At 42.5% G+C, this 25482-nt stretch overlaps 1 protein-coding gene across 1 annotated transcript in view; it reads right to left on the bottom strand.

The window, feature by feature from the left end:
* Window positions 1–1682: 1682 nt before the first annotated feature.
* The window catches only part of TSHZ3 (teashirt zinc finger homeobox 3), a 112156-nt gene continuing 88356 nt past the window's right edge, over window positions 1683–25482 (bottom strand). Inside the window, exon 2 of the mRNA XM_066637280.1 lies at window positions 1683–6250. Coding sequence (XP_066493377.1) covers window positions 3051–6250 — 3200 coding nt within the window. The 3' untranslated portion in view covers window positions 1683–3050. The remainder of the gene's footprint in view (window positions 6251–25482) is intronic.

Genomic DNA, 25482 nt, shown 5'->3' on the forward strand with positions numbered 1-25482 from the left:
AAGTTGGTCATTAGCATATAAATGTCTCCGTTTTGTTTGTCTACGCGCTCACTCATCTTCCTATCTCCCCTTGCTATCCGTTTTGCACAAAAGTGGAAACCTTTTGAAATCATAAAGTTGCAGTAATAAGTTGGAATTTTTCTGCTTGTCAGTTGGAAGTAGATGGAAGGGGCCCTCTAATCCACAAAGAACCTTCCAGTGCATCTCAGAACTTGCATCTCAGAACACTAATATATTTAACTGGCAATGTGTATCAGCAACTGATTGGGGATGAGAAAACACCTCTGTAAAGGATCTTTTCACTTTGCCTCAACTGCATCTTGTGAACTTCTTTCTTTATAGTCAATCTTCCCTGAGGTTTAAAGAGGAGATATAACCTCCATTTCATTCTGTATTTGGGGGGGGGGGGGGTGAGTGGGTGATTTTTTTTCTTCTAAATGAAGCCTTTGAATATTTGCTCCCTTGCTCTTTAAATGCAAAAGTTCACTAAAACTCCCGTGATTTATGTATGGATTTCAACTGCCAACACCTGGCAGATGAAGAAGCCTACTCAAGCTTCAGTCATAAACAGCGAGCATACAATTTAATTTTAATGTGCTCGTTAGTTGTAGCACATTTCAGATATAATTGTGAACGCAACACAAAATTATAGCAAAAAAGATCATTTTAATGCGGCAGTAGAAAAAAAAAGGGTTATATGAAGAGTCATATAATAGTGCCACGTTGTCAACAACAGAACAGGGGCACAGAGTGTGCGATTCTGGGTCTGTGCTGTTTACATGCCAATATTGTACACATAGATTCTCGTATGGTGTCAGCTGTCAGTTACCTCTGCAAATTAACTGCCAAAAATGGAGACGAACAGAATCACTCAGTGTGCTGGTAACCACGGGTTACCTTTCATATGCCTAAAGATAAAACTGCAGTATGAAATCTTGGGAGAATAATTAGGAAGAACAAAACAGAAAGTTACCAACTGAAATGAAAAAGAGGGGGGCAAGAGAGAGAGAGAGAGAGAGAGAGAGAGAAGGCATTCTATGATATGAATAACAACCAAGAATGCTTATAAATAAGTAGAAGAAGAGGTTATATCACAGAATGCCTCATAACTTTTAAGCAAAGTATTACAGTACAAACATTTTAAAGGCTTTTTTTTATCAATGTTTAGGAAATACAGTACAAGTTTTTTAAACTTAAATTCTCCCGCCCCCAAATAGATTTAACCCTTTGAGCACTGAGTTGATTTTGAATTTTCTCTTTTGAATTTTTTTTTTAAATTCATTTTACTAATAAATACCTTTAAAAGTCATATGTTGTGCAAAATAGGTCTAATGCACGCCAGTCCATGGCTTCTGCTATCAGAATGTTTTTTTTAAAAAAAGGTAGCAAACAACTAATAAATATGTATAATTTAAACATGAACCTCTATCAATATAGATGTACTGTATAACAAAACAAAACCAACCATACTTTGCTTCAAGAATAATGTTTCTGAATACTTTATAAATGCTATCTGCTGCATCTTTCATATAATTTACATTGTTCAGATGTTAAAAGAAAATCCTTTGACCTAGAAAAGAAATATACATTATTATTTTATATATTTATAATATATATATTTATATATTTATAGGTACCACTTATACTTGGAGCATATCAGGTACAAAAAAACATCATTGATAAAAATGTCTGAAGGAGAAGAAATGGCATTGTTCACAATCACTTTTGTTTCCTTTTTTTTCCCATAAGAGGATTTTGAAATCTATACAATATATACAGCTATGTTTCAATGTGAAAATAATATATTGTAAAATTTCAAGATGGGTGCCACCCCTGCATATATGGAGGTACATCAGTTAACTCCAATGAAGGGCATGTCCCAATGACAGCATCCCATGCTCCTTGTTGGGCATGTTGCAAAGAGCCAGATGCACAGGAAATGTACCAGGGAAAGGCAGAACCCATTTCCCCCGGGACGTCAACACATATGCAACAGGAAGCCAACCACGATGACTGCTGGTCCATATCAGCCATGTGAACTAACAGGAGCATCCTGTACATCTGGACTGTGGATATTGGAAGAGGTGAAACAAGACATCAGGTCCCTGAAATAAGAGTAGACGGAGATGTCACAGGAAGTGCCACCAGCCAGACACTTACGGCCCAATCCTATCCAACTTTTCAATACTGATGAAGCTGCAATGCAGCCCCAAGTTAAAGGAACAAATGTTCCTTTGTCTTCCTTCCTTTTGAAGGCCTCTGTGACTGGCCTTCACTATAGGATGCAGCACACACCCCATTGGTACAGTTGCATCAGTGCTGGAAAGTTGGATAGGATTGGGTCTTCAGTTGAATTGCATATCCAGCTACTCTCCATCCTATGCAACACTGGAAAGGAAACTCACCCAGGAGAAGCTTGGTGATGTCCACCATGGGAGTTGCATTCCAAACATTACAATGCCTAGGCAGCTAGACGTGCAAGTAACTCATGCATTCTGCTGGGGGTGCCTATTCTTAGAATTGTGTGGATGTGTCCTAAGCCAGAAGGGGATTTTTTTTTTAAAGCAACAAAAGGATACCCACACTTATTTTTTAAAGAAAACCAAATTAATGCAAAAGTGCTTCAAAGTACTCAGAGGGCTAAAGATTTACAGGGTGAGAACTACCAGCACACTTAAGTCACCATGAAAAAAGTGCACCAGAATTTGTTAATAAATGCTTAATTAAACTGTCTTGTTAATGCATGCAGCTTGAGGCATCGGAAGGGATGCACAGCAACTAAACCCCAATTTACACAAAGTTCCAAACACTTACCACTGCGTTTTAACCTTCATATTTTACCAGTAACAACAGCTGATTATGTACCTCTATTAAACACTGTACAGTTATATAAAAAAAGAGATAAGTCGTTCAGGCCAGAGGGACACCCCAGAGTTAAAATAAGAATTATGTGCCAAGAACAGAAAAAGGTCGCTTTAAGGCGTCTTTGACAGTTTTCCTCAAAGCAAAGTACAGTTGTGTGTGTTTGCTTTGTTTGTCAGTAGCAAATGCTACTGCTTCTCTAATTCACAAACATACAGAAGATGGTCCTCTGGAGACTTTCCATGCGTTTTACTGAGATGGAGTTTGACCGCGTGCTTGCTTGCAAAAGTTCTGTTGCAAAGTTTACATTGGTAGGAGGTGCCCATTTCTTCCTCCTGCGAAGGCGCCAACAGTTTCTCCGAGGGCGACTTTGTTTGTGCTATCTGATTATTAATCTGTTCGCTGGACAGTTTGGACAAGTCTCGTAGCCGGAAACCTAGATGTGATTCCAGGTGACTGATGTACGTCGAAGGAGTTCTGATTTGGGAAGCACAGTCATTGCAGAAGAACACCGGGTGCCCAGTGTCCAAATTTTTAAGGAACTTGGTCCCCCCTGTCCTTCGAAGCTGGTATTTCACATTGGCCAACCAGTGGCTAATGGTGGTCATGGAGAGCCCCGTAAACCTGGAAATGTGCATTCTCTCCTGAGGGCTCAAGTCCGACATGATGTATTTCCCTTCTGATGTCTGCCGCAAACTGGCTGCAAACTGGGCCTGCAAGATGAGCAAGTGTTGGGGGTTCCAGTTGGACTGGCGTCCCTTCCTCTTCTGAGCTGGGGTTGTCTCTTCTGGCTCTTCCATTGTGGTGCCGTCAACATCAGATTTCTCAGATATGCTAGAAGGTGTGGACGATTTTGATGTGTGACTTTCTGTCAGGTTCTTCAGCATATCAGATATATCTGACAGGGCATTCTCGCGTAGCGGCGAGTTTGACATGAATGACACAACTGCAGATGTCTTTGCCGTTGTCACTGTAGATGAAGAAGATGCAGAAGATGCCGATGTGGATGACAGAAGCGCTGAACCCAAAGAGCAGCTTTTGTCACTCTTGCCTTTCGTCAAATCTATGGGCTGGTCATTATTGACGTGGTAAAAATAACAGTCTAAGTGGTCGGGTTTTTTGGACTGTAAAGGTGGGGTTGCCACTGCTGCCTTTTCTGCTAAACTGTTGCTCATTTTAAAAAGCATACTCATGGGGTCCAGGGCAGGCAGGGAGGGCTTTGCCGCCTTCCCTAGATGAATATTCATGACCGATTGTAATGCACTTAATGGATTTACAAATGGTTGTTCAGGAGGGTGGTCAGTAATTATGGCTGTACTGCTGCTCAAAGTACTTGTGATTGCCTTTACAAGTTCCTTGCCATTCTCCATGGGTTCTCCTCTTGGACTCTCCTTGCAGCTCTCCCGTTGAGAAATAGGGCTATTCTGTTGGCTTTTAAACCCAATGTCATTGGAAGTGTCCATCTTGAGGGGCTCACTGACTTCACTGCTACATGGTGATGGTGTGGCTCTTTTCATTGGCGAAAGTTTCCCTCCTTCAGGCTCCTTCATCTTTTCTTCAACTTTGGCCACTTTCTCAGTGACTTTCTTGACCAGCTCTTCCATGGCATGGAAATTAGTTTTTGGCACAGGGGACGTTTGGCTGCTTTGAGGGGAAACTAGGGGCTGGCTTTTGGTTGGTGATACTATTTCATTGCCAAACATAGGCTTTAAGGGTGTACTTTTCCCCGATGAACCTAGGGACAACTTCATCATGTTGGGTAGTTGGTAAGCAGCATGAATACTAGGATAGCCACCCCAACTTGGTGTGCCATTCTGAGCTTTGTTAATTGCTGACGTGACTGTATTTTCTAAAGACTTTAAAATATCTAGTCCCCCTTTTGGACTCTCTTCCAAGTCATTTTCAGTCAAATAATGATATTTGGAGGAAATATCATATTTTTCCTCATCTTCACTTGATTTCTCCTTGTCTTTCACCTTATCATCAGTAATTATTCTGTCCTTATCAATTTCTTTTTTTACTTCCACATTTAGTTTGGGGGAGATGCTAGAAGGTGTATTGGAAGGAGACGTGAAAGTCGTGGCCGCAAGCGGCACAGACTGTACTTTTTCGTCAAGCAAAGCAGTGATTGTTGGGGTAACCGGCGCTTCTATAATAGGTTTCCCTTTCTTCATGGCTGAGTTGGTGACTTTAATGAAATGTCCGGTCACCATCATATGGGCTGTGAGCTCCTGCAAAGTATCATGGGAACTCCCACATTCCATACACTTGAGAATTTGAGACTTCCTTGCTTCAAAGTGCCAGGCATAGCTGGCGCCATTCTGATGTCCATAACGGTTATTCGGTGTAATATAAGGATTGGAATTCTTCTGAAGTGCATCGTTGGCATCAGAGATGGTTGCCTTTGGTGTCCCACCAGTGGAATCTGGAGAACTGGGGAGTTCCAGCTCCAAAGAGGTTTTCTTTCTCGTGGCTGGGATAATCTTGGCTGCTACAGGGGTTACGGGTTCCTTCAGAGGCACTTTTTGGTAATGTTTTGTTTTGATCATATGAACACTCAAGTCTTGAAGCGATTCAAATGAATGGCCGCAGTACATGCATTTTAATACTTTCTGGGCGTCTTCTTTCCCTTCCATTTCAAGCAAAGAACGTTTACGAGGTTTGGACCATCTCTTAGGGTTATTGTTATCTGTTTCATGGTTGTCATCCCGATAATGTCCCGTTTCATTCATGTGCACCGTTAATTCCACTAGAGTATCATAGGCTGCACTGCAGTCTTTACAGCGGAATTTACTGGCTCCAGTAAATATAGAGCCATAAAGCTTACTGCTTTGTCTGTACAATTGAACTGTGCTGAAAAGGCTGGGCTCAGGGAGGATTCTGTTTTGTGACACTTGCTGCAGTGTTTTCGCCATGGCTGTCTGGTGCCAGTCAAAACTCCCACTGCCGCAGCTGCTGCTGCTACTGCTGCTGCTGCTGCTGCTGCCATTGTTCTTTTCAGAGGTTGGCTGGTGGAGGTTCAAGTTCAGATTGGACCAATACGAGTTGGAGAGGAAGTTGTTGTAGACGGCTTTCATTTGTTCCAAACTATCCGATACGACTGACTCCTCTAGCTGTATTGACACCTCTTTGCTCTCCTCCTCATTTTTGATGGAGCTGCTCTCAAAGTCAGCCATTCGGTCGCTCGTCTCGCTAATGTGTGATTCACTGTCCATTTCATGGCTGGAAAATTCAGCTGCTGGAGAGTTTTGATAGCTCTGGCAGTTCTTACTGAAGTCCTTTTCCGGACAGACATATTTCGCAGAAGGTTCTCCGTCAACAGCATTCTCATCAGGTTCTAGGTCATCTTCCACCATTGCAGCCGCTTTCAGTTCATCCGAAACATATGCTATTATAGCCAAAAAATAAAACAGAAAAAAAAAAATCAGTGTTAGAGACTGCTGGCCTCATTTTATATCAGCAGCTGGCATGTTTCAGTCAAAGAACTGCATTTATTTATTAAAATTAAACAGTTAAAATTTAGCGTTTCTCCCAAGCAAGAGGAAGATGGGAAAAAAATCTGCTCTTCAAACATAATTTGCCACCTTATTCTTCTCAAGGGGCAACAGCTTGAAATTAAAACTAAATTTGAAATTAATGAAGCACATTCTGGAGGTGGCATTCATTTCTAAAGTAATAAATTACTTGTATCAACCTCAGAGACAGCAGTTCCTGTCTGTCAATTAATATGTCTTATGCTTCTCCTACCCCTAATGTATTTCTTAACAGGCAGATTCACAATTTAAATTAAGCCAGAATTTTCTGTACTCATTACATTTTTGAGAACCAATCTTTAATAAAACATAAAAACATCAATAAAAAGTCCACAAAGTTAAAAAAAAAAAAAAAGTCCCCAAACTACCCTCCCCCTTAATTACATGAGAATTAAAAGCTTGTATGCAAGTTTGGGTCATTCAGAAAGGCAGGCATTAAACTATAAATACGGCTCTAGACCCAGCCCACAATGCATTTTTTTTTAATTTATAAGTAGGGATGTTTCTGTATGTGGTCTCATCCAAATTTTTCCAAATGGATTTTGGCGTTCCCAGATTACCTAGAATTGTTTCCAATTTGGAATAAACACATTATTATTAAATCCCCATTGTTCCATTGGTGCTATTTCTTCTACAGCTCTGTTTGCTGCCGTTTTTGTTTCATTTGCGTCTTCCTCCCCTATGTGTTACCAACGTGCAGTGAAAAAGCAAAAGGGTGTGAACGCGTGGACAACTGTATCCTTTGAGTGAGGTGTGTTCCCAATGTAAAGTGGGTATCCACACCAATGCTTCACCCCCTACAAAGTCTTGATCCAAATCTGCATACAAGTCTTGTGCCTGTTGTATTGATGCACTCATCTGGTCCTGTGCACTAGTGAAACACTACACAGAAAGAAGATTCATATTTCCTTTTCACATCAGGACTGCTTTTTTGTGATCAGTGCAAATACACATATTAGTAACAAATATGGGGAAAATATATAAATTAATTGAAGGAATGGAAAGCTGAAACAAACTGCATATACTCCAATTCTAGAATTAATTTTTAGACATTCTCTTAATTAAGGCAGAATTTTGGAGAAAAAAATAAAAGATAGAGCAAAATAATGGTGCAATAAATAATGAAATCCACTCATCCATTCTGGTAAGCTGTCCTAGTGAAAAGCATGCGCTGGAACAGGCTTAAAATGCTTTTCTAATACTTTATTAGAACTCATATTTTTAGAATTTTATTACATTTTAGAAATGCATTTCTAATCAGAATGTGGTTTTTGGATAGAAGAGCCTAGAACCTGCACTGTTGGATGAAACAGTCTGGAACCTGAACTGTATCACTGACTACTAGGGAATAAAATACTCAGGGCACAATCCTATTCAACTTTCCAGCATCAACCTAAGGGCAATGCGACTCCGAGGTAAGGGAACAAACATTCCCTTACCTTGAGAAGGCCTCTGTGACTGCCCCCCAACTGAAGGATGCAGCCCATGCCCCATTGGCACAGCGGTGTCAGAGTTGGACAGTTGGTTAAGATTTAGGCCTCAGTAGATCAAAGGAAGGGCACCTTCAGTGGGTCAGCATTTTCATCATTAGTCATCCCTTGGGTCCACCTGCAAAATGTTCTACCTCCTCCTCTGGATGAGTCTGGAACCCCCACATTATTGAATCGAAGGTCAGAAGAGGCTCCAATACATTCCTATAGCTCTAATTATATTTTACTTTTAGATTTTAATGATGAACTGTTTGGAGAGCCAGTCATAACTGAAAATAAATGGTGAGTACTAAACATTAACAATAACAGTAATAGTGTTAAAGATCTGTATCCATTGTGCATCTTGTGCTAGGAAGATGGGCTTCCTCAAGGCAGAGCATGACTTCCCAGGAGGTTTGAAAGCCCTGGCATTTTAAAATTTTGCAATTATTTTTTTGAATGGGGGGGGGGAAAGTTGGGAGAAAAGCAGGCGAATCAACACAGAAAGATGATTATAGCAGCGATTCAACATCTCTATTACTCATGCTACAAATGTTCCAATTACAATTACAAAGGATTCTCTCAACACACAAAGAAAGAAGTCGAAGGATAGCAGAAGAAAGCTCAGGAAAAGGAAAAAAAATTGGTATGCTGCCCATCTTCTGCTAGGATAAATATATACAAGATTTTCCAGTGGACATTACAAATGTCAAAGTGTTTGCTCTTTAGACTGCTTTGTCAATATTTACTCACTATAAGCTATGGGGTACCCAACAGAGATCTTGCACTGTAGACTACTGTACTGTAGTACAGTATTTTTTTCTCTCTCTCTCCAAACCACAGAATTGGTGTCTTAAACTTGAGCTAGAGGTCTGTGGTCAATTATTTTGTCAGTTTTTACAAAGGATTACATGAAACTCAACCTATTTTGCCTATTTTGCACATGTCCTTCCCTAGGAAATTCTTAACCTTCCCTTTTCCTGTCATCTTGTTCACTCTCTTCCTCTCATGAACTACCTTCTCTGCCTTTTGGTTCTATTTTGTCTATCAAAGAGCCCTGCTGTATCAGTCCCTGTAGAGAAATATGTTGTCATGGTGGCCAACTAGACAGTGTGGTTGCTGAGGGAGATTGGGGCAGACTGCCTCAGGTGCTGCCCCGTGGTGGGATAGAGGGTGACGGGCCAGTTGCCAAAAGCCTATTGAGCGGAGCTCCATGCTGCTTTTGGCAGCAGGAGGGCCCTCCCTAGCTTCCAAACAACTACACATTACAGACCCTTGGAACCAATGGACGGTGGCACGATGACGCACCAATGTCATCACATCACCACTGAAGTACTTCCGGGTGTAACACATTGTGCCTGCACACCAGGCACTTGCTGGCCTGGGCCCACTGCTGTCAGCACCACCCACTCCATGGCATGATGAATAAGGGGATGTCATGCACTGGGGGGATGGGGGACACCTGCCCTGGAGTAGAATATACTGGCAATGCCACTGCAACTGAATGCTTCCAGGAAACTCATAAGTAAGACACAAAATCAACAACCCTTCCCCTATCCTTGCCCCCTCTCTTAGAGCCACTTGTGAGAGTGACGTTTACCACCGTGCATACGCAATAATTCCTCTTTCCTGGCATGTGCAGTTTTCTAGCACATGAATCTGCAAGCATGCTTTCATTGTGTGCATGCGATGAGTTGGATTCAAAGCTTTTCACTCACAAGTAGAAGAAATACTCTGCTCACAGGCTGTATTATGCTGTATTATGCTCATTCTGGACAGTTGTGTAAGGAACATGAAATGAAATCCACCAATGTTCATCTGTTTGTGCAAAAGTTCACACCAGCCTCTTGTGGAAGCACGAGAACAGCTATGGAACCTAAGTGTTCTCGTTTCCACTTCCCCTCTTGAAAGGAAGTGGTAGTGTCAATAGCTATTGCATATTGTGGGCTATGTCAGAATGCCAGATGCAAGGGAGGGCACCAGGATGCAAGTCTCTTGTTATCTGGTGTGCTCCCTGGGGCATTTGGTGGGCCGCTGTGAGGTACAGGAAGCTGGACTAGATGGGCCTATGGTCTGATCCAGTGGGCATGTTCTTATGTTCTTATTTGCGTAATTTAGGGCACAATCCTAACCCCTTATGCCAGTGCTTTCCAGCACTGACAAAAGGGCAATGCAGCTCCGCAGTAAGGGAACAAACATTCCCTTACTTTGAGGAGGTCTCCATGAGTGACACCCAACTGCAGGATGCAGCACATGTACCATTGGCACCTCTATGCCAGTGCTAGAAAGCACTGACATAAGGGGTTAGGATTGCGCCCTTAATTGCGCATCATTGGCATGTTGTCTGTCTCTGACCAGCGACTGTTTCATTGAAACACTCTGAAGCTGTTCAACTAATGCACAGCAACATGGAAGTGTCATTCAAAAGAACACTAACACTCTGAGTTAGCTGCAAACCTTCCTGAGAAAGTGCACATGGAAAGTGCAAAGAAAGCACATGGACGGTTGAGCTAGCAAGGAAGAACTTAAGGAAGTTAGCCTGGTGAGTTTGGCAGGACCGTCATCACACGTGCAGTCACACATTGCTACATGGTGCATACCTGTATACAGTATTATTTGTGATCGCCACACAGGAATCTGCCAAAATATTGTATGCAGCTAAGGCTCTCTGAATACACCACTTTTCTAATTAGTACAATATACTCAGACACAGTGTGTATGTGCACAAAGTAGAAATAATATAATACACAGTTGAGAAACCAAAGCACACTACATGAATTTGTATGGTAGCATTTGAATAACAGCAGCAAAGCTTCTGAGAAGCAGTGCTCTCCGGTGAGTTTTGTAGGTTTATATAACATTAATGAATGACCTATCTGAGAATCCATGTGGACCAGATACTGGGTTTTTTTCCTGATTTTAGAAATAATGAGAGCTAAAGGGGTATTGATGGTGAGCACATAAGGAGACATATCAGAACTTAAAAGGGACCACAGACTACATAACATAGGAGATGACAAAATAAACTGCAGTTAATGGAGGGTATGCAACTTTTTGCAAATTTCATTATAGGTTGGTATTGTCTTCGCTGCTTTCTGCCTCAAGCCCTTGGGGGGAGGGGAAGCCACTAAACCAACCACTATGCATTCAACACCCTGTCATGTGAAATGTAGCATTCCCTGTGAATAATTGAGGCCATAGTAATTCAGAGAACAAACACTTGGACTCCGTTCCCAAACTTCGTCAAAATGCACATATATACTCCAGGTGCCTTTAGACACTTTGCAGCCTTTGTGAATTTTTACAAAACCCAAAGAAACGATTGCTTTTATTGATTTAGTGACCGAAACCTTGGACGAGCTACTTGGGCTTGGAATCAAATTGAGGATTCTGCACGGCACCATCAATTTCTGCTGCCTCCCCAGACCTGACCCAGAATGTTGTGCCATGGGGTATGTATGCTAACTGATTAGAATGGGAGGAATGAGACTATGAATCACACCTTTTTCATTTCAGAAACTGTGCTGGACTCGGGGTTTTCTTAGGTCCTCCCTCTCTGGAGAAGATAGCATGTTAAGCCCTTCCTCTGAGCAAACCTTCATTTTTATGTCTTAGCACTGCTTTGTGGGGGGGGGGGGGAGTGGTCCTAAGCATCTTCTAAGATGAAGAAAAACAAGAAGATTCAAAAGTACAGAGAGGAAGGTTGAATATATACTCTGTGTATAAATGTATGTAAGATTGCAGCCTTTGACAGTACGCAACATCTGCTCTAAAATGGCCATGGAATACATCGAAACAGAAATCGTTCAGTCAGCCCATGCATATTGCTTTTAAACAAAACCCATTTTCAGGCAACTCTCCAGGTGTATGAATACACTTGGGGGGGATCAGGGCCGCACGGTCAGGCATTGCCCAAACCTAGATGCATAGCCTGTGTGAAGAGATCTTATGCACTGCAGAGCTATAAGCAATGTAAGGCGGTTTTTGCATGATCAGAAATTCTGAAAAGCACATAGCGTGAAAAGAACCATACCCGCATAGATTTTCTTCACGTAGGTGTGCTGGTGGGCCTGTTTGCAATGACATGAGGGAACCATGCAGGAGGCTAGGGGGAGTGGTGGGGAGCCAGTGGTGTCATCAGCAGGAGCACTCAGGCGCTGCCTTTGAAATTTTTTTTTCAAAGGATCTTAGCCAAGAAGAGTTGTTGGGCTTAGAAGGAGGCAAACTGAGACATTTGCCAAAGGGCATGTGTTCATGTCTAAGCTGTCGCCTTTTGCAAGGGCTGTTTAAGAGATGGTATATAGCACATGCTGCAGCAACGCTACAATCCTATACAAAGTTACCTTGGAGCAAATCCTACTGAACACAGTGGGACTTACTTCTGAATCCACGCACAGATCAGCACACTAATATACCTTTTACATTTATCTGGATTTTATTTTAGATTACATTGTCCCAAGTTATACATTTGTTTTATAAACTAGTGTAACCCACTTTAAGGGTTTGGAATGAAAAGAGATAGTTAAATGAAGTGTCACACGTTTCAAAATAGGAATAATTGGCAAGAGAAGAAAACACTCTAAGGAAGACATTAAAAGTTGATTTTTGTTGTGGTGGTATAGTCTTAATGGGGCATGGATATAGGATGATGATGAGTTCCTGCACTTCAAAATTTACCATTGAACCACTTGAACCCAGACCTACATGAGGTTTCCAAACACAGAAAACCCATTCCCAATCACATGGAGGAAGTTGTACACATAAAGAATTTCTTCACACAGATGACTGTATAAATGTAGATTGGGGCAGGGCTTCTACTGTTCCCTGCCCTGAGTGTTTTTGAATTGGTTGTCTGAAAGAGGTTAAAATCAACTCATAAACTGTACATCTTATAGGGGAGCAGCTGATCATGCATTGGAGGCTAGCTTCTATGCAACAGATCCTTAGTCCACCTAGGTACTCATTGACTGATAGTGGCTCTTAAGGATTCCAGGCACAGCCTCCTCTCCCTAAATGGAGATGCAAAGAATTGAACCTGTGACCTTTTGTATAGAAGGCAAATGCTCTGCCACAGGGCTATGAACCTCCCTTGTTAAGGAATGCTAACAGTTTAAGGGTTTAAGCTAACAGCACACAAATAAATGATGCAAAAATGACCAGCTCCACTACACAGCAGCCCAGAACAAATACATTTTGAGTGCTGCAGAAGGATACCATTATTTACAGTTCTCCTGCTCCCAATATCCATGGGGGATACCTTCTAGCTGCTACTGTAGGTACCCAAAACTGCGGATAGTGGTGAATCCTATACCTACTGAAGCTCAGCACAAGCCCTCCAAACTGCTTCCTCTTCATGCTTGCTTCTTAGCGCTTGTCCTTCCTGAAGCAGGAAGCAGACAGCACAGGGGATAGTGACAGGAGGGCAAACAAAACAAACACAAATGAGTCATGAGCGCGACAAGGGAATTTGTGAATTGCAGATAACTGAAACTGCCAAATTCACATCCCCGGATATGGGGAAGGTAACTGTAAATTAGAATGTGCTTATTTTAAAAGAATTGAGTTTCACTTTTGTACATGCCAGGATCTGATCTTCTGTTCTGACAATGAAGTTCTCAAAGCCAAGAGCCCACATTTTATGATGTTACTAGGATGTTTTGAGATTTAAAACCCTAAGTCTACCATTCAACCTTCAGATGGAAAAGATGTTAACTTTCCAACTTTAACAGTGAATGTGTCTCCAACTCTAGTTCATGAACTATTGCAAGAAATACCAAACACCATCACTTCCTGCTTCATGCCATCCTTTGGGTGCCATCCTTTTCATCACTCTGCAGAACGCAATGCGTGCAATGAAACGGATAAGAGAGTGCAGCCAACTTGAGGATGTAAACCAACTCGAGCATCAACGCTCTCAATATGGCTCTAATAGCTCTTAATTATAATAATTCTTCACTGAGCAAACAGATGTTCAGAGGAAACTTTAGGTTTTTCCATAAGATCAAATGCAATCAAACCATTTTGCTTCTAGACTGGCTCATTGCTGCCAAGTTTGGAACACTGGAGACAAAATGTGAAATGCCATAACAAAGCAACCCTTTAACTGTTCCAGAACTCTGTGTCTCAGTGGGATTTATGTTCTTTCCACCCCACCTGTTTCACTGGCCAATGCTGCACAATTCCCGCTCATTCTTCTAAAAATAGAAGTTAAAATAGAAAAGCAAAATATCCACCTAGTGTACATGTATGGCTGCCAGCAGTGACGATCCTGGCCCCGTTGCTGCCCAGGACTAGGACCGCAACTGTTACCCCCCCCCAAAGGCTGGTCTGCTGTCCCCTAGTTTCGCCTGCTGCCTCCCTTCCTGAGGCCTTCAGAGAGTCCTGGCCCTCAGAAGACCTTCTCAGGGCATAAAATGTTACTTCTGGTTCCCCCAAGAAACTGGGGTTTTTTGGTCCTCAATGGGCCTTAAGCGCAGCCTCTCCAGTCCTCTGAAGGACTCCAGAAAGGAGGTGGTGGGTGGGACCAGTGGGAGATGCATGGCTTGGGGTGGGGATGACGCCACTGCCTCAGTTGTGTCATCCAGATTTAAATGACCCCTTGAACCCCTCCCCCAGGTACGCTACTGGTTGCCGGATCAGATGCATCAAAAACCTGAGATTTCTGAAGCAGGCCTGGTGATGTCACAGAGTCTGGTGACATCACATGATTGGGCCTAGTGATGTCACAAAACTGCCAGGAAACAGAGAGTGGGTGTCAATGGGCAATTTTCACAGTGGAGAGAGGTGAAAGGCGGTGTGCCCCAAGGATCTGTTCTGGGACCGGTGCTTTTCAACCTCTTCATAAATGACCTGGAGACAGGGGTGAGCAGTGAGGTGGCAAAGTTTGCAGACGACACCAAACTTTTCTGAGTGGTGAAGACCAGAAGTGATTGTGAGGAGCTCCAGAAGGATCTCTCCAGACTGGCAGAATGGGCAGCAAAATGGCAGATGCGCTTCAATGTCAGTAAGTGTTAAGTCATGCACATTGGGGCAAAAAATCAAAACTTTAGATATAGGCTGATGGGTTCTGAGCTGTCTGTGACAGATCAGGAGAGAGATCTTGGGGTGGTGGTGGACAGGTCGATGAAAGTGTCGACCCAATGTGCGGCGGCGGTGGCCAATTCTATGCTTGGGATCATTAGGAAGGGTATTGAGAACAAAACAGCTAGTATTATAATGCCGTTGTACAAATCGATGATAAGGCCACACCTGGAGTATTGTGTCCAGTTCTGGTCGCCGCATCTCAAAAAAGACATAGTGGAAATGGAAAAGGTGCAAAAGAGAGCGACTAAGATGATTACGGGGCTGGGGCACCTTCCTTATGAGGAAAGGCTATGGCGTTTGAGCCTCTTCAGCCTAGAAAAGAGACGCCTGAGGGGGGTACATGATTGAGGCATACAAAATTATGCAGGGGATGGACAGAGTGGATAGGGAGATGCTCTTTACACTCTCACATCATACCAGAACCAGGGGACATCCACTAAAATGGAGTGTTGGGCGGGTTAGGACAGACAAAAGAAAATATTTCTTTACTTAGCGTGTGGTCGGTCTGTGGAACTCCTTGCCACAGGATGTGGTGCTGGCATCTAGCCTAGACGCCTTTAAAAGGGAATTGGACACGTTTCTGGAGGAAAAATCCATTCCGGGTACAAGCCATGTGTATGTGCAACCTCCTGATTTTAGAAATGGGCTATGTCAGAAGGCCAGCTGCAGGGGAGGGCACCAGGATGAGGTCTCTTGTTATCTGCTGTGCTCCCTGGGGCATTTGGTGGGCCGCTGTGAGATACAGGAAGCTGGACTAGATGGCCTATGGCCTGATCCAGTGGGGCTGTTCTTATGTTCTTATGTAACAGATGAAGGATTAAATATTTGAAGTCTCCCCTACATAAAATACTTTCTACACATTTAAACGCTGGCCATGTCAACAAGAAGGCTAGACTATAACATAGGGAATATTATATGTAGGAAAATATTTTATGTAGGAAATACTTTTTGTGGGGGAGCATAGTTCAAATATTTATTCCACTGCCCAAAGTCTCAAATGGTACTGCCTGACAACAGATACATTTTTGCTAATCTGTTTTGGGAATGCTATCTATTCCTCATCACCATTTTAAACAGCTTTGCCAGTGGATCTGGTTTAAAAAAAAAATACTACTGCTAGGTGTGTGGGCAAGCACAGCATGTAGGTAGGATAAACTTTCATAGTAATGTTGAGAATCTACTGTACAGAATTATTTGCATTGCTTGATTAAGAATGTTATTCAGACATCATCATAACATAGTTATTGATTTAATATTAAGTATGAACCTTTGTCATATGGGTCTTCTTAGATATTTTTGTGTGTTAATATTGAACACCATTCCATTTTTGAGGGAAAGCAGCTACTTAGTAATTAAATACAAGTCTAGAAAGATTTCATATTTTTGCCTGCTGCTTGGGAACCATCAATAACATGTATGTATACTATAAATGACCCCTTTAAGTTTGTCACATCCAGTTCTTAGGTGATTTCAGAGAAGTGGACAAGCCTGCCGGGAACACCAGGTACTTCCAGGCTAATCTCTGAGATCCCAAGAGAAGCTAAATATATTCTTTGGGTATCATCTGAGAATCTTGGCCTTTTCAGCCACACTAGACGCTGTTCCAGAACCACCACTCAGACCGCAATACCATAGTCTTTCGAGACTGAAGGTTGCCAACAACATCTGAGAATTTAGTTTCAAGAGGTAATGCTCTGAGAGACAATGCACTTGAATATCTCCTTCAGATTAATAACATACCTCATGGTAATCAGTGGTGAATGTAGTCCTCTGCTAATTTAAATATTTCTACCATGTTTTTATATCCCATAACAGGATTGCCAAGATCACTAATACATCAATTTTAAAAGCCCACATATAATAAATCATCACATGATTGCAAAGATGGGAAACTGCAAATTCATTGGACATGCATCTTAACAGTCAGCTAAATGCCAAGACAAAGGAGCTAAGCAAACCCTCCATAGCAGAGAGTTTCACAGCCTGGGTGACACAACTAAAAAGGCCCTGCATACCTATCAAGGTGACATGCCACCTTTGACAGTGGAGGGGCACAGAACAGAGATTCATCAGATAACCAAAATGGGTGAGTGGCATCATGTGGAAGGATATAGTCCTTTAAGTATCTTGGTCCCAAATTGTTCAGGACTTTCAGGGTAGAAAACAGAACTAGAACTCAGATATAGGACTCTTTTCAATACCATCAACCAAATATCTGTTATGCTTAAAAAGACGCCCACAATACAGTGCAGGCTAGCAACTGTTACCCTGCACATGCCTGATCTTGTATGATCTCGGAAGCTAAGCAGGGTCAGGTCTGGTTAGTACTTGGATGGGAGACTGCCTGGGAATACCGGGTGCTGTAGGCTTATACCATAGTCTTTCGAGACTGAAGGTTGCCAACCATTTTAGTTTATAGCTGAAATTCTGTGTTTCAGTGTCACACAAGAAAAAGGCACTTGTCAAATGCCTTTCCCTTACAAGCACCCTCATCATGACCTGTGTTAATGAAGATAATTGAATTTAAGATCAATAATGGTTAATTATTGCAATTTGACATTCTGAGATAAATGGCTTTAAGACAGAGAAATGTGTGTGTGTGTGTGTGTGTGAATTTTCACCAAAAGAAAATGAATACATTACAGCCTAAGAGGGATCACGCAAGCCTCCCATTGATCCCCTGGTACAATCTGATCGACTTAATCCCCTGATGAATGTGGGCTTTTCACAGCTACAAGTAAATGTTCTACAAGACTACTCTAACCCTTGTCACTGACCAAATCTATATGAGCTGTACACCGGAAATCCATTGAGATAGATTAAAGAGGGACTGTGAAAACAAGAGTGATGATTCAAATAAAGGTGAAAGTTTATCATATTGACTATTCATGGAAGGTATAGAGACCATTATGAATTGCAATAGGTGAATTTTAGGGTTAGTCCAATGATGCAGGAGGGATTAAAAAGGAAGTTACAGAACCCAAATATTTTTTTTACATTACATGTACATGATGTAACTTTTCTCCACTGACAAACCCTTCATCCAAATCCACCGTCTCTGCATGACCACTGTCATGTCTTCATTTTCTGTAGCCCTGCGTTGTCTTCATTTTACAGAAGGGCACTCGGGCTGAGAAATGGCAGCTTTCTTAAGCCACATAATGGGTGGTAAGAGATTGGCCTATCATATAGACCAGTGCTTCTCAAACAGTGGTACTCATACCACTGGTGGTACTTGAGGCGGTGTCCAGTGGTACTTGTGAGACCCCCATAAGTACCCCGCAGCCTAGCAGCAGGACAAGCAGCAGTAGGATTTTCAGCTTGGCAGGCAGAGCTCCAGTGTGTGCTTTTCACACTCAATAAAGCCCTCCTGGCTGCCCTGAGCCTCTATTTGGTGTTTGTCATGTTCCATCTGGCCTTCCAGTCCGGAAGTAACTGGTGATGACATCATTGCCAGTTACTTCTGGTGGTATTTCAATAGGTGGATCATGCAAAGTGGTATAGTGAAGGACAAATGTTGATAAATACAGGTATAGACTTATTGCAAGGATCAATGAGGAATTGTTTAGGAAACACACACACATACACACACACAATACATAGTGTTGTCATTAATGCTGCCTCTATAACCACCACACCACTCTGCCTTTGAAACTGACACCAGATAAAACCCAATTGCCAGAGCTTGATTTTGGTTCTGGCAACATGCACACTTAAGTTTCTGATGCAATGAAACAGAGCACCAACATGCACATTCATCACTTGATAACTGAAACGTCAAATGTTTGAAACCTACCTTATACTAAGTAAGGCCATTAGTCTATATAGCACAACACTGTCATCTCCAATTAGAGTTTCTTTGCTGGGGTCTTTACCAGTCCTACTTTGAACCGGGGACCTTTCACATGCAAAGCAGGTGCAATGACATGTGCTATGGCCCTTCCCCAATAATAAGTTGCACATGTGAATGAGACATCACAGATCTAACACTTTCACAGCACAGGGAGTGCCTTTTCAAATAATGAATTTTCCCCAAACAAGGTCAGCCAACGAGGCTTTTCTTCAAGTTCCAATTTATCAGAAGCAAGACTTGTCTCTACAAGCAAGAGAGCCTTCTCACTTCTAGACCGTGAACTTAGAATACTCTCCTCAAGTTGCTGATTGATCTCCTGCTCTAATTAATTTGAAATATTTATACCCCACACTTCAGAACCAAGTCCTCCCAAGGTAGCTAACACATCTTTAATGTCATTTCCTAAACAAGAGAAGACCTTTATATACCCTTCCGGCTTTAACTCTTTTCACTAGTTTGGATGCATCTAGTGCTCTCGCTGTCTAGAATTCTTCCTTGTTTTACTGATGCTCGTATATTGATTTTAGTCCTTTTGCCTTTTGTTATTTTAAAAAATTGCTTTTGATTGTACACTGCTGTGGTAGCATGATGCTAAAAAGCAGTGTATACATTTTGCAAACAAACAATCCATTACCTCATGCCTAGATGTGTTTGTTTCCAGTGAGTAAGACAGGATTACAACTCAAGTCTTACTGAATACAATGGGCTTGCCTCGAAGTAAAATAAATAACAGTTTTCAAACATCTCTACAGATGCTTCCTCAATTCCAATGCTTTTTTCATCTGTTCACACATTTTAGCAATGTGCAGAACCTCCCAGAGATATTCACTTGCCTTACAGAAATTAATTTGCTTCCTTTGAAGCAAACTCAGTTTCACCTTGGAAGGAACCATGAAGTTTACTTCGAATTTCACTGGGTGTAACATTTTGTCACCCACTTTAGGGACGTGCAGTCGTCCCCACCCCCACCATTGCTTTGAGAAATTTTACTTCCATAGTTTAGTCTCACCTCATTTCCCCCCTCTGTTGCCTCCCCTGCGCCTCCTTCCAGATCGAGGGTCCCCTTGAGAGGTGGAGCTGTCATTTCTTTCTGATGTAAACCATGCTGAGAACTTTTGGTTTCAAAACGGCACAAAAATCAATAAATTCAATTCACATTGACATTCTCAGACATTTCTGTTTGGGATGACAGAGAAATTTGGAGTGAAATTCCAGGATGTGCAGAACCCCCCCCCCCCCCGAAACTTCCCTGGTCTTATAATAATAATAAACAATAATAATAATACAGGTATTTCTATACCGCCTTTCTAGGTCGTCAGATTACTCCTCTGACTTTATTCAAGGCGGTTTACATGGGCAGGCAATTTAAATCCCCGTAGGGATTTTTACAATTAGAAAGGTTCTATCTTTCAAGAAACCACAACAATCAGATGTTTCGTTCTTGATCTGGCCGCACATTCTGGCCTCCATCCTCCCACCCTCAGAGCAGATGGAATAACTCGGCTCAGCTTGTCAGCTGCTTCAAGGTCGCACAGTGCTGGTGGCCTCGAACTGGCGACCTTTGGATGTTATCTTCAGGCAAATGGAGGCTCAACCCTCTAGACCAGACCTCCTGCCCTAGACCTCATCAGACTTCATCTGATGAATCTCAAATATTTCTCCCTGGGAGAAATCCTTAACTGTGCTTCAAATTTTACTTTTTTGAAATAGCACAGCCCTATTAGCAGTCATCAAGAGTACATTAACTATCAATGATGGGTATGTATGACGTGGCTCTTAAAAATGGATTGGGATGCTCAGAGCATGGGGAAAAAAATCTATTAAGGGTACAGGTAAGCTGTCTTTCTGTTTTTAAAACAATTGCAAGAAGACTACTATGCTCTCAGATGTACCCAGTTTACTTAGCCGACAGTTTTTCTTCCCATACAAGGAGATACTGCAAATGTGTTCATAGGAAAAGTTGTACATGCACACTGAACAAGTTAAATGACCATTTACAAGATTTATCATGACAAAGTAAATGTTGTCAAGGAAGAAAAAAAAAAAGGATTCCTGATTGCGCAGCACTGACAATGAAGAGCCGCTGAAGAGTTCTGTCAAAATGTAAGATTATGCTAAAACACTATTGAGAACACTGCTAATCATCTGCTCTTGTCAATTACTTGAAGGGTATCTGACAGCATATTTACATTAAACACATTTCAGAAGCAAACTCCTTAATGCTCTACCGGAATATTTTTTTCTACCATGAGGAATCCTTAAAAGGATCCCTTCATGGTGTAGCAACATTCATGACATAATGTCTAAGCCTATACTAGGTGGTTGAGTCTACTTTTGTGCAATTATCGTTGCACAGGGCTGAAAGCAAAATAACAATCATGCATAGACTATTGTTTTATTATTCATCACTATTATGGTTACATTGGCATCGGCATTCAGAAGCGGCACTGGTGTGGGGTAGCATTAGGCTGCTGGGCTAAGATTGGGACACTTGTGTTGAAATTCCCTACTCAGCCATGAAGGTCATTGGGTGATCCAAGCTGTGTCACTGTCTCTCAGTCTAAACTACATCACATTGTTGTTTTGGTGATCAAATGGGGAAGGGAGAAGCATGCAGGCCATTCTGGGCTCATTAGAATTAGCATGGGAAGAAAATCATACTAAGAATAGAGCAGCATGACGTAAAGACCAGATAATCTGGACCAAGAAGTCTACCATTTAAAAATCACCACCAGTCATCTTCAGAGTGGTGTAGTGGTTTGGGAGCAGGACCTAGGTTCAGGTTCAAATCTGCACTCAGCCATGAAGCTTCCTGGGTGACCTTACGCTAGTCACTATCGCTGGCCTCACCTCCCTCACAGGGTTGTCATGAGGATTTTTGAAGGAACTATGTACAGCACCCTGAGACCCTTGGAGAAAGTGCAGTATAAAAATGTAAATAAATAAATGTGGAATAAAATCATTCTCGACTCAACATAATGTGCTACAATCATCCAGAGTTACCACTAATGATTGTGGAGCAGACAACCGAAGAATCAAAATAATCAAAGAATAAAGAAAATAAAAATACGAATACCCTGTCAGGTGACGCACATGCAGATAGGACATGATGTGTGGGAGGGATTGGGAAAGGAATTGCTCTTTAGCTGAGATGTCACCCTTTGACTCCCAAATGTGAATTCCACGGTTGACCTGAAAACAGTGATTCCACTTGAAATGCTGACACAAATGTGACCACTGTCACTGCCTATATAGGTTATGCTGAATCAAATGTCTTGCTTGAAAGTGTTAACTGGAGCTATGACCAGATACTATAAGCAATCATTTTTCCTACTGACTTTGCAACTGATACAAAAGGAAATTTTTACATGTTTATTAGACAATAAGTCCCTGGGAGTCCCATCCCCCCCCCCCCACTGCAGAGTGCACACAACAAAACAAAGACAATGGTACTGTCAACATGACAATCTCCCATTTGAGAGAGACTGGATGTTTCACAGATGCAGAGAGGAGAGGGGGGAAGCCTTTTCCCATCTAGGTCACTGGCTTGGATTCCGCTTGCTTCAGCAGCGACCAAAAATCATTACTGTCCAGGCTGCTGTTAATGACTGACGTTTTGTGAAAGGTGTTAGCCGCCTGAAAGGCCCAGGTGTTGAGTGCATACCCTGCGTACTTGTTAACAGTCTTAGTGGGCAAGCGGATCTGTTAGAGTGGAGATGCAAACTGAACTTGCCTATCTAGAATGTGGCTTTCTGACAGCTTTAAAACGTGGTCCATAGGAAGTTGCCTGACTAATAGACCAATCCTGAGCAACTTGGCACATAGGACTGCCATGGCACCAAAAATGGCTGCCACGGTATCCTGCGTGCACCAACCAGCCCACTGTGACTCCTTGAGGGAAGCAGCCCTGCAATAGGGCTATTAGATTCTGTGGTAGCTCCTGAGTTGGTGCAGAATCAAGGAGCCCTGTGTCGGGCTGTGTGGCCTGACACGGGGCTCAGGATTCAGTGGAGCTGAGCTTTGCCAGTCCAACCCCCCTCCCGCCCCACTCCCAACTCCCACCACTCCTCTTCCCCGCTCTCCACCACCTCCCTTTGCCCTGGAATGCCTCCCCTCCACTTCCCCCATGTCTCCACTCACCGCCACCTGGCAGTTCAGGCAAGCCACCGGGCAGCGGACCACGGCTCACGCTGGGCTAGCTCTGGCACTGGGCCTGTAGTAAGGCTTGCATATGTGCCTTATACCATGTTTGCAACAGTATGCACCAGCAGTGAACCGGCGCACATAGAGCAGGATTGGACCCTGAGTCAGATCCTTTGCACAGTCAGCTGAGGAGTATATACACAGGCAGGCAGTATCTCTGAAGGGTTTCAGAGAAGGGACTTTCCAGCCTGGCCTGGAGACGCAGTGGATTGAATCTGGGGCTTTCTTTGCACTAAACTTGTGCTTGACCTTTCAAAGAGGAGAGGAGTTTAACCTTTTTACCAAATGGAATTAATACTAAAATTGCCCAGTATGTTGCAGAAGATTTTTGTTGGTTGTGAAAATTGTGAATTCTTCAAAACAAAAAACTGCTTCAAAGTATTTTTGTTGAGACAACACCTGTTCAAGGTGCACCTCCTTCCTTTGCTTTTGTTGTACCATTGTTGGTGCTGCCCGTTTTTCATCTCTTTTATTCCCCTCAGGGCAGATTTATTTTATTCATTTAATTTAAAATATCTATATCACACTTTTTTCATTAATACAGCAAAGCAAAATAATAAAATAAGCTTAGGAAAACAGGAACAAAAATAATATAAGTGTAAGCAGACCATATGAAACAAGAAACAGCAAAATAATAGAGAGCAGGGAATTTCAGCAATCAATTCTCAAAAGTCAGCTGAAATAAAAAACAGTCTTGCCTGCCATTGGAAGACTGGCAGTTTGGAACTCCTTTGAGTGAGTCCCATAGCATTGGTAATGCTGTAGTAAAGGCTCTACAGCAAAAGCTAGCTTAGCCTATCCAAAAGATGGAGTCTGGAGCTTCACCAGGTTCTTTTTAGTGGGAGGCTAATAACTGAACTGTATCTCATTTGAATAACCTCATTTATTTAGAATCTGGGGAGCACAGCACTTGCCCATTGACTAAAAGAGTATGAGTGGATGCTCATGCATCTGAGTCTGTTCTGAGAAGGAGTCTTTTAGGCAAACCAAATTTTATAGCATTAAGATATATTGCTGCTCTGTACCCAATAAAGACATGAAACATTAGCTTGGGTCAAGGACCACACATTTATTAACTGTCATCTGCAATAGACATGACCCAAGTCTAGCTTAAAGCCACCCCTTCAGCAGTACAAATCCTAAAGTGTAGCAGAACCAGGATGAGTCATTCATGCTCTGAGTCCCATCAGGCAATCCCACTTAGTTCAAGCCAGGACAAAGTTCTGCAGGCTCCCTGGTCTTCCCTGCCACCATTTAAGGATGAGAAAATCCATGGTGTATCACCTACATCAAAGTCCTTGGTGTATTGCCTACATGCAGCCTTTGAGGTGGTAAGATTACCCTGCCCAATGGAGGCCTGTCCTGTTTCCTTTGTGCTGTTCAAATTCAAGGAGTTGGACTGATAATCCTCTGCTTGCTCTTTGGGTGTCTCAGGGTGCTCACCAATATATACTAAGACTCACTTTCCACTTCCACACTGCCACTGCTTGGGTGTGACTGATTACAGCTACCATTCCCATGCAGTTGGACAATACTACATAGGCAACTCCCTTGATCAACAGCCAACAGGTAGAGGGGGAAAAAATCCTACTCATCCATCACTAGGCCAGCTAATTGCATACCATATTTACAGGTACGAGCATGTGGCAGGTTGCCACATTTCATTCCTGACCGAGGTACCTGGGTGGGAGAAATCACTTGATGTCCTGATCAGTTCCTTCCCTGGGCAACCTTATGTATTACCACCGCCTATCTAGACTCCTGCTTTCCATCAAAGGGGTGAAGCAAACCTGCACCCTAATAAGAAGGGCAATATTCTGGAATGGAAGTATTTTTTGTGCATGATCTTTTACCTATAGTATGTGTGTGTGAGTGAGTGAGTGAGAGTTCTTATGTTCAAATCCCACCATTCACATCATGTCTGCTGAACCTTGACTACTGATTCTGAATTCATACGTTCCTGTTGGTAAGGTAATTATACATTTTTTATACTAGATAACTAGGGCGCTTGATACAGGCCTGCAGCAGGTTAAGAACATAAGAACATAAGAAGAGCCCCACTGGATCAGGCCATAGGCCCATCTAGTCCAGATTCCTGTATCTCATAGCGGTCTACCAAATGCCCCAGGGAGCACACCAGATAACAAGAGACCTGCATCCTGGTGCCCTCCCTCGCATTGGCATTCTGACATAGCCCATTTCTAAAATCAGGAGATTGCACATACACATCATGGCTTGTAACCCATAATGGATTTTTCCTCCAGAAACTTGTCCAGTCCCCTTTGAAAGGCATCCAGGCGAGATGCCATCACCACATCTTGTGGCAAGGAGTTCCACAGACTGACCACACACTGAGTAAAGAAATATTTTCTTTTGTCTGTCCTAACTCTCCCAACACTCAATTTTAGTGGATGTCTCCTGGTTCTGGTGTTATGTGAGAGTGTAAAGAGCATCTCTCTACCCACTTTATCCTTCCCAT

This window comes from Tiliqua scincoides, chromosome 9 (assembly GCF_035046505.1).
Source record: "Tiliqua scincoides isolate rTilSci1 chromosome 9, rTilSci1.hap2, whole genome shotgun sequence".
Taxonomy (NCBI): Eukaryota; Metazoa; Chordata; class Lepidosauria; order Squamata; family Scincidae; genus Tiliqua; species Tiliqua scincoides.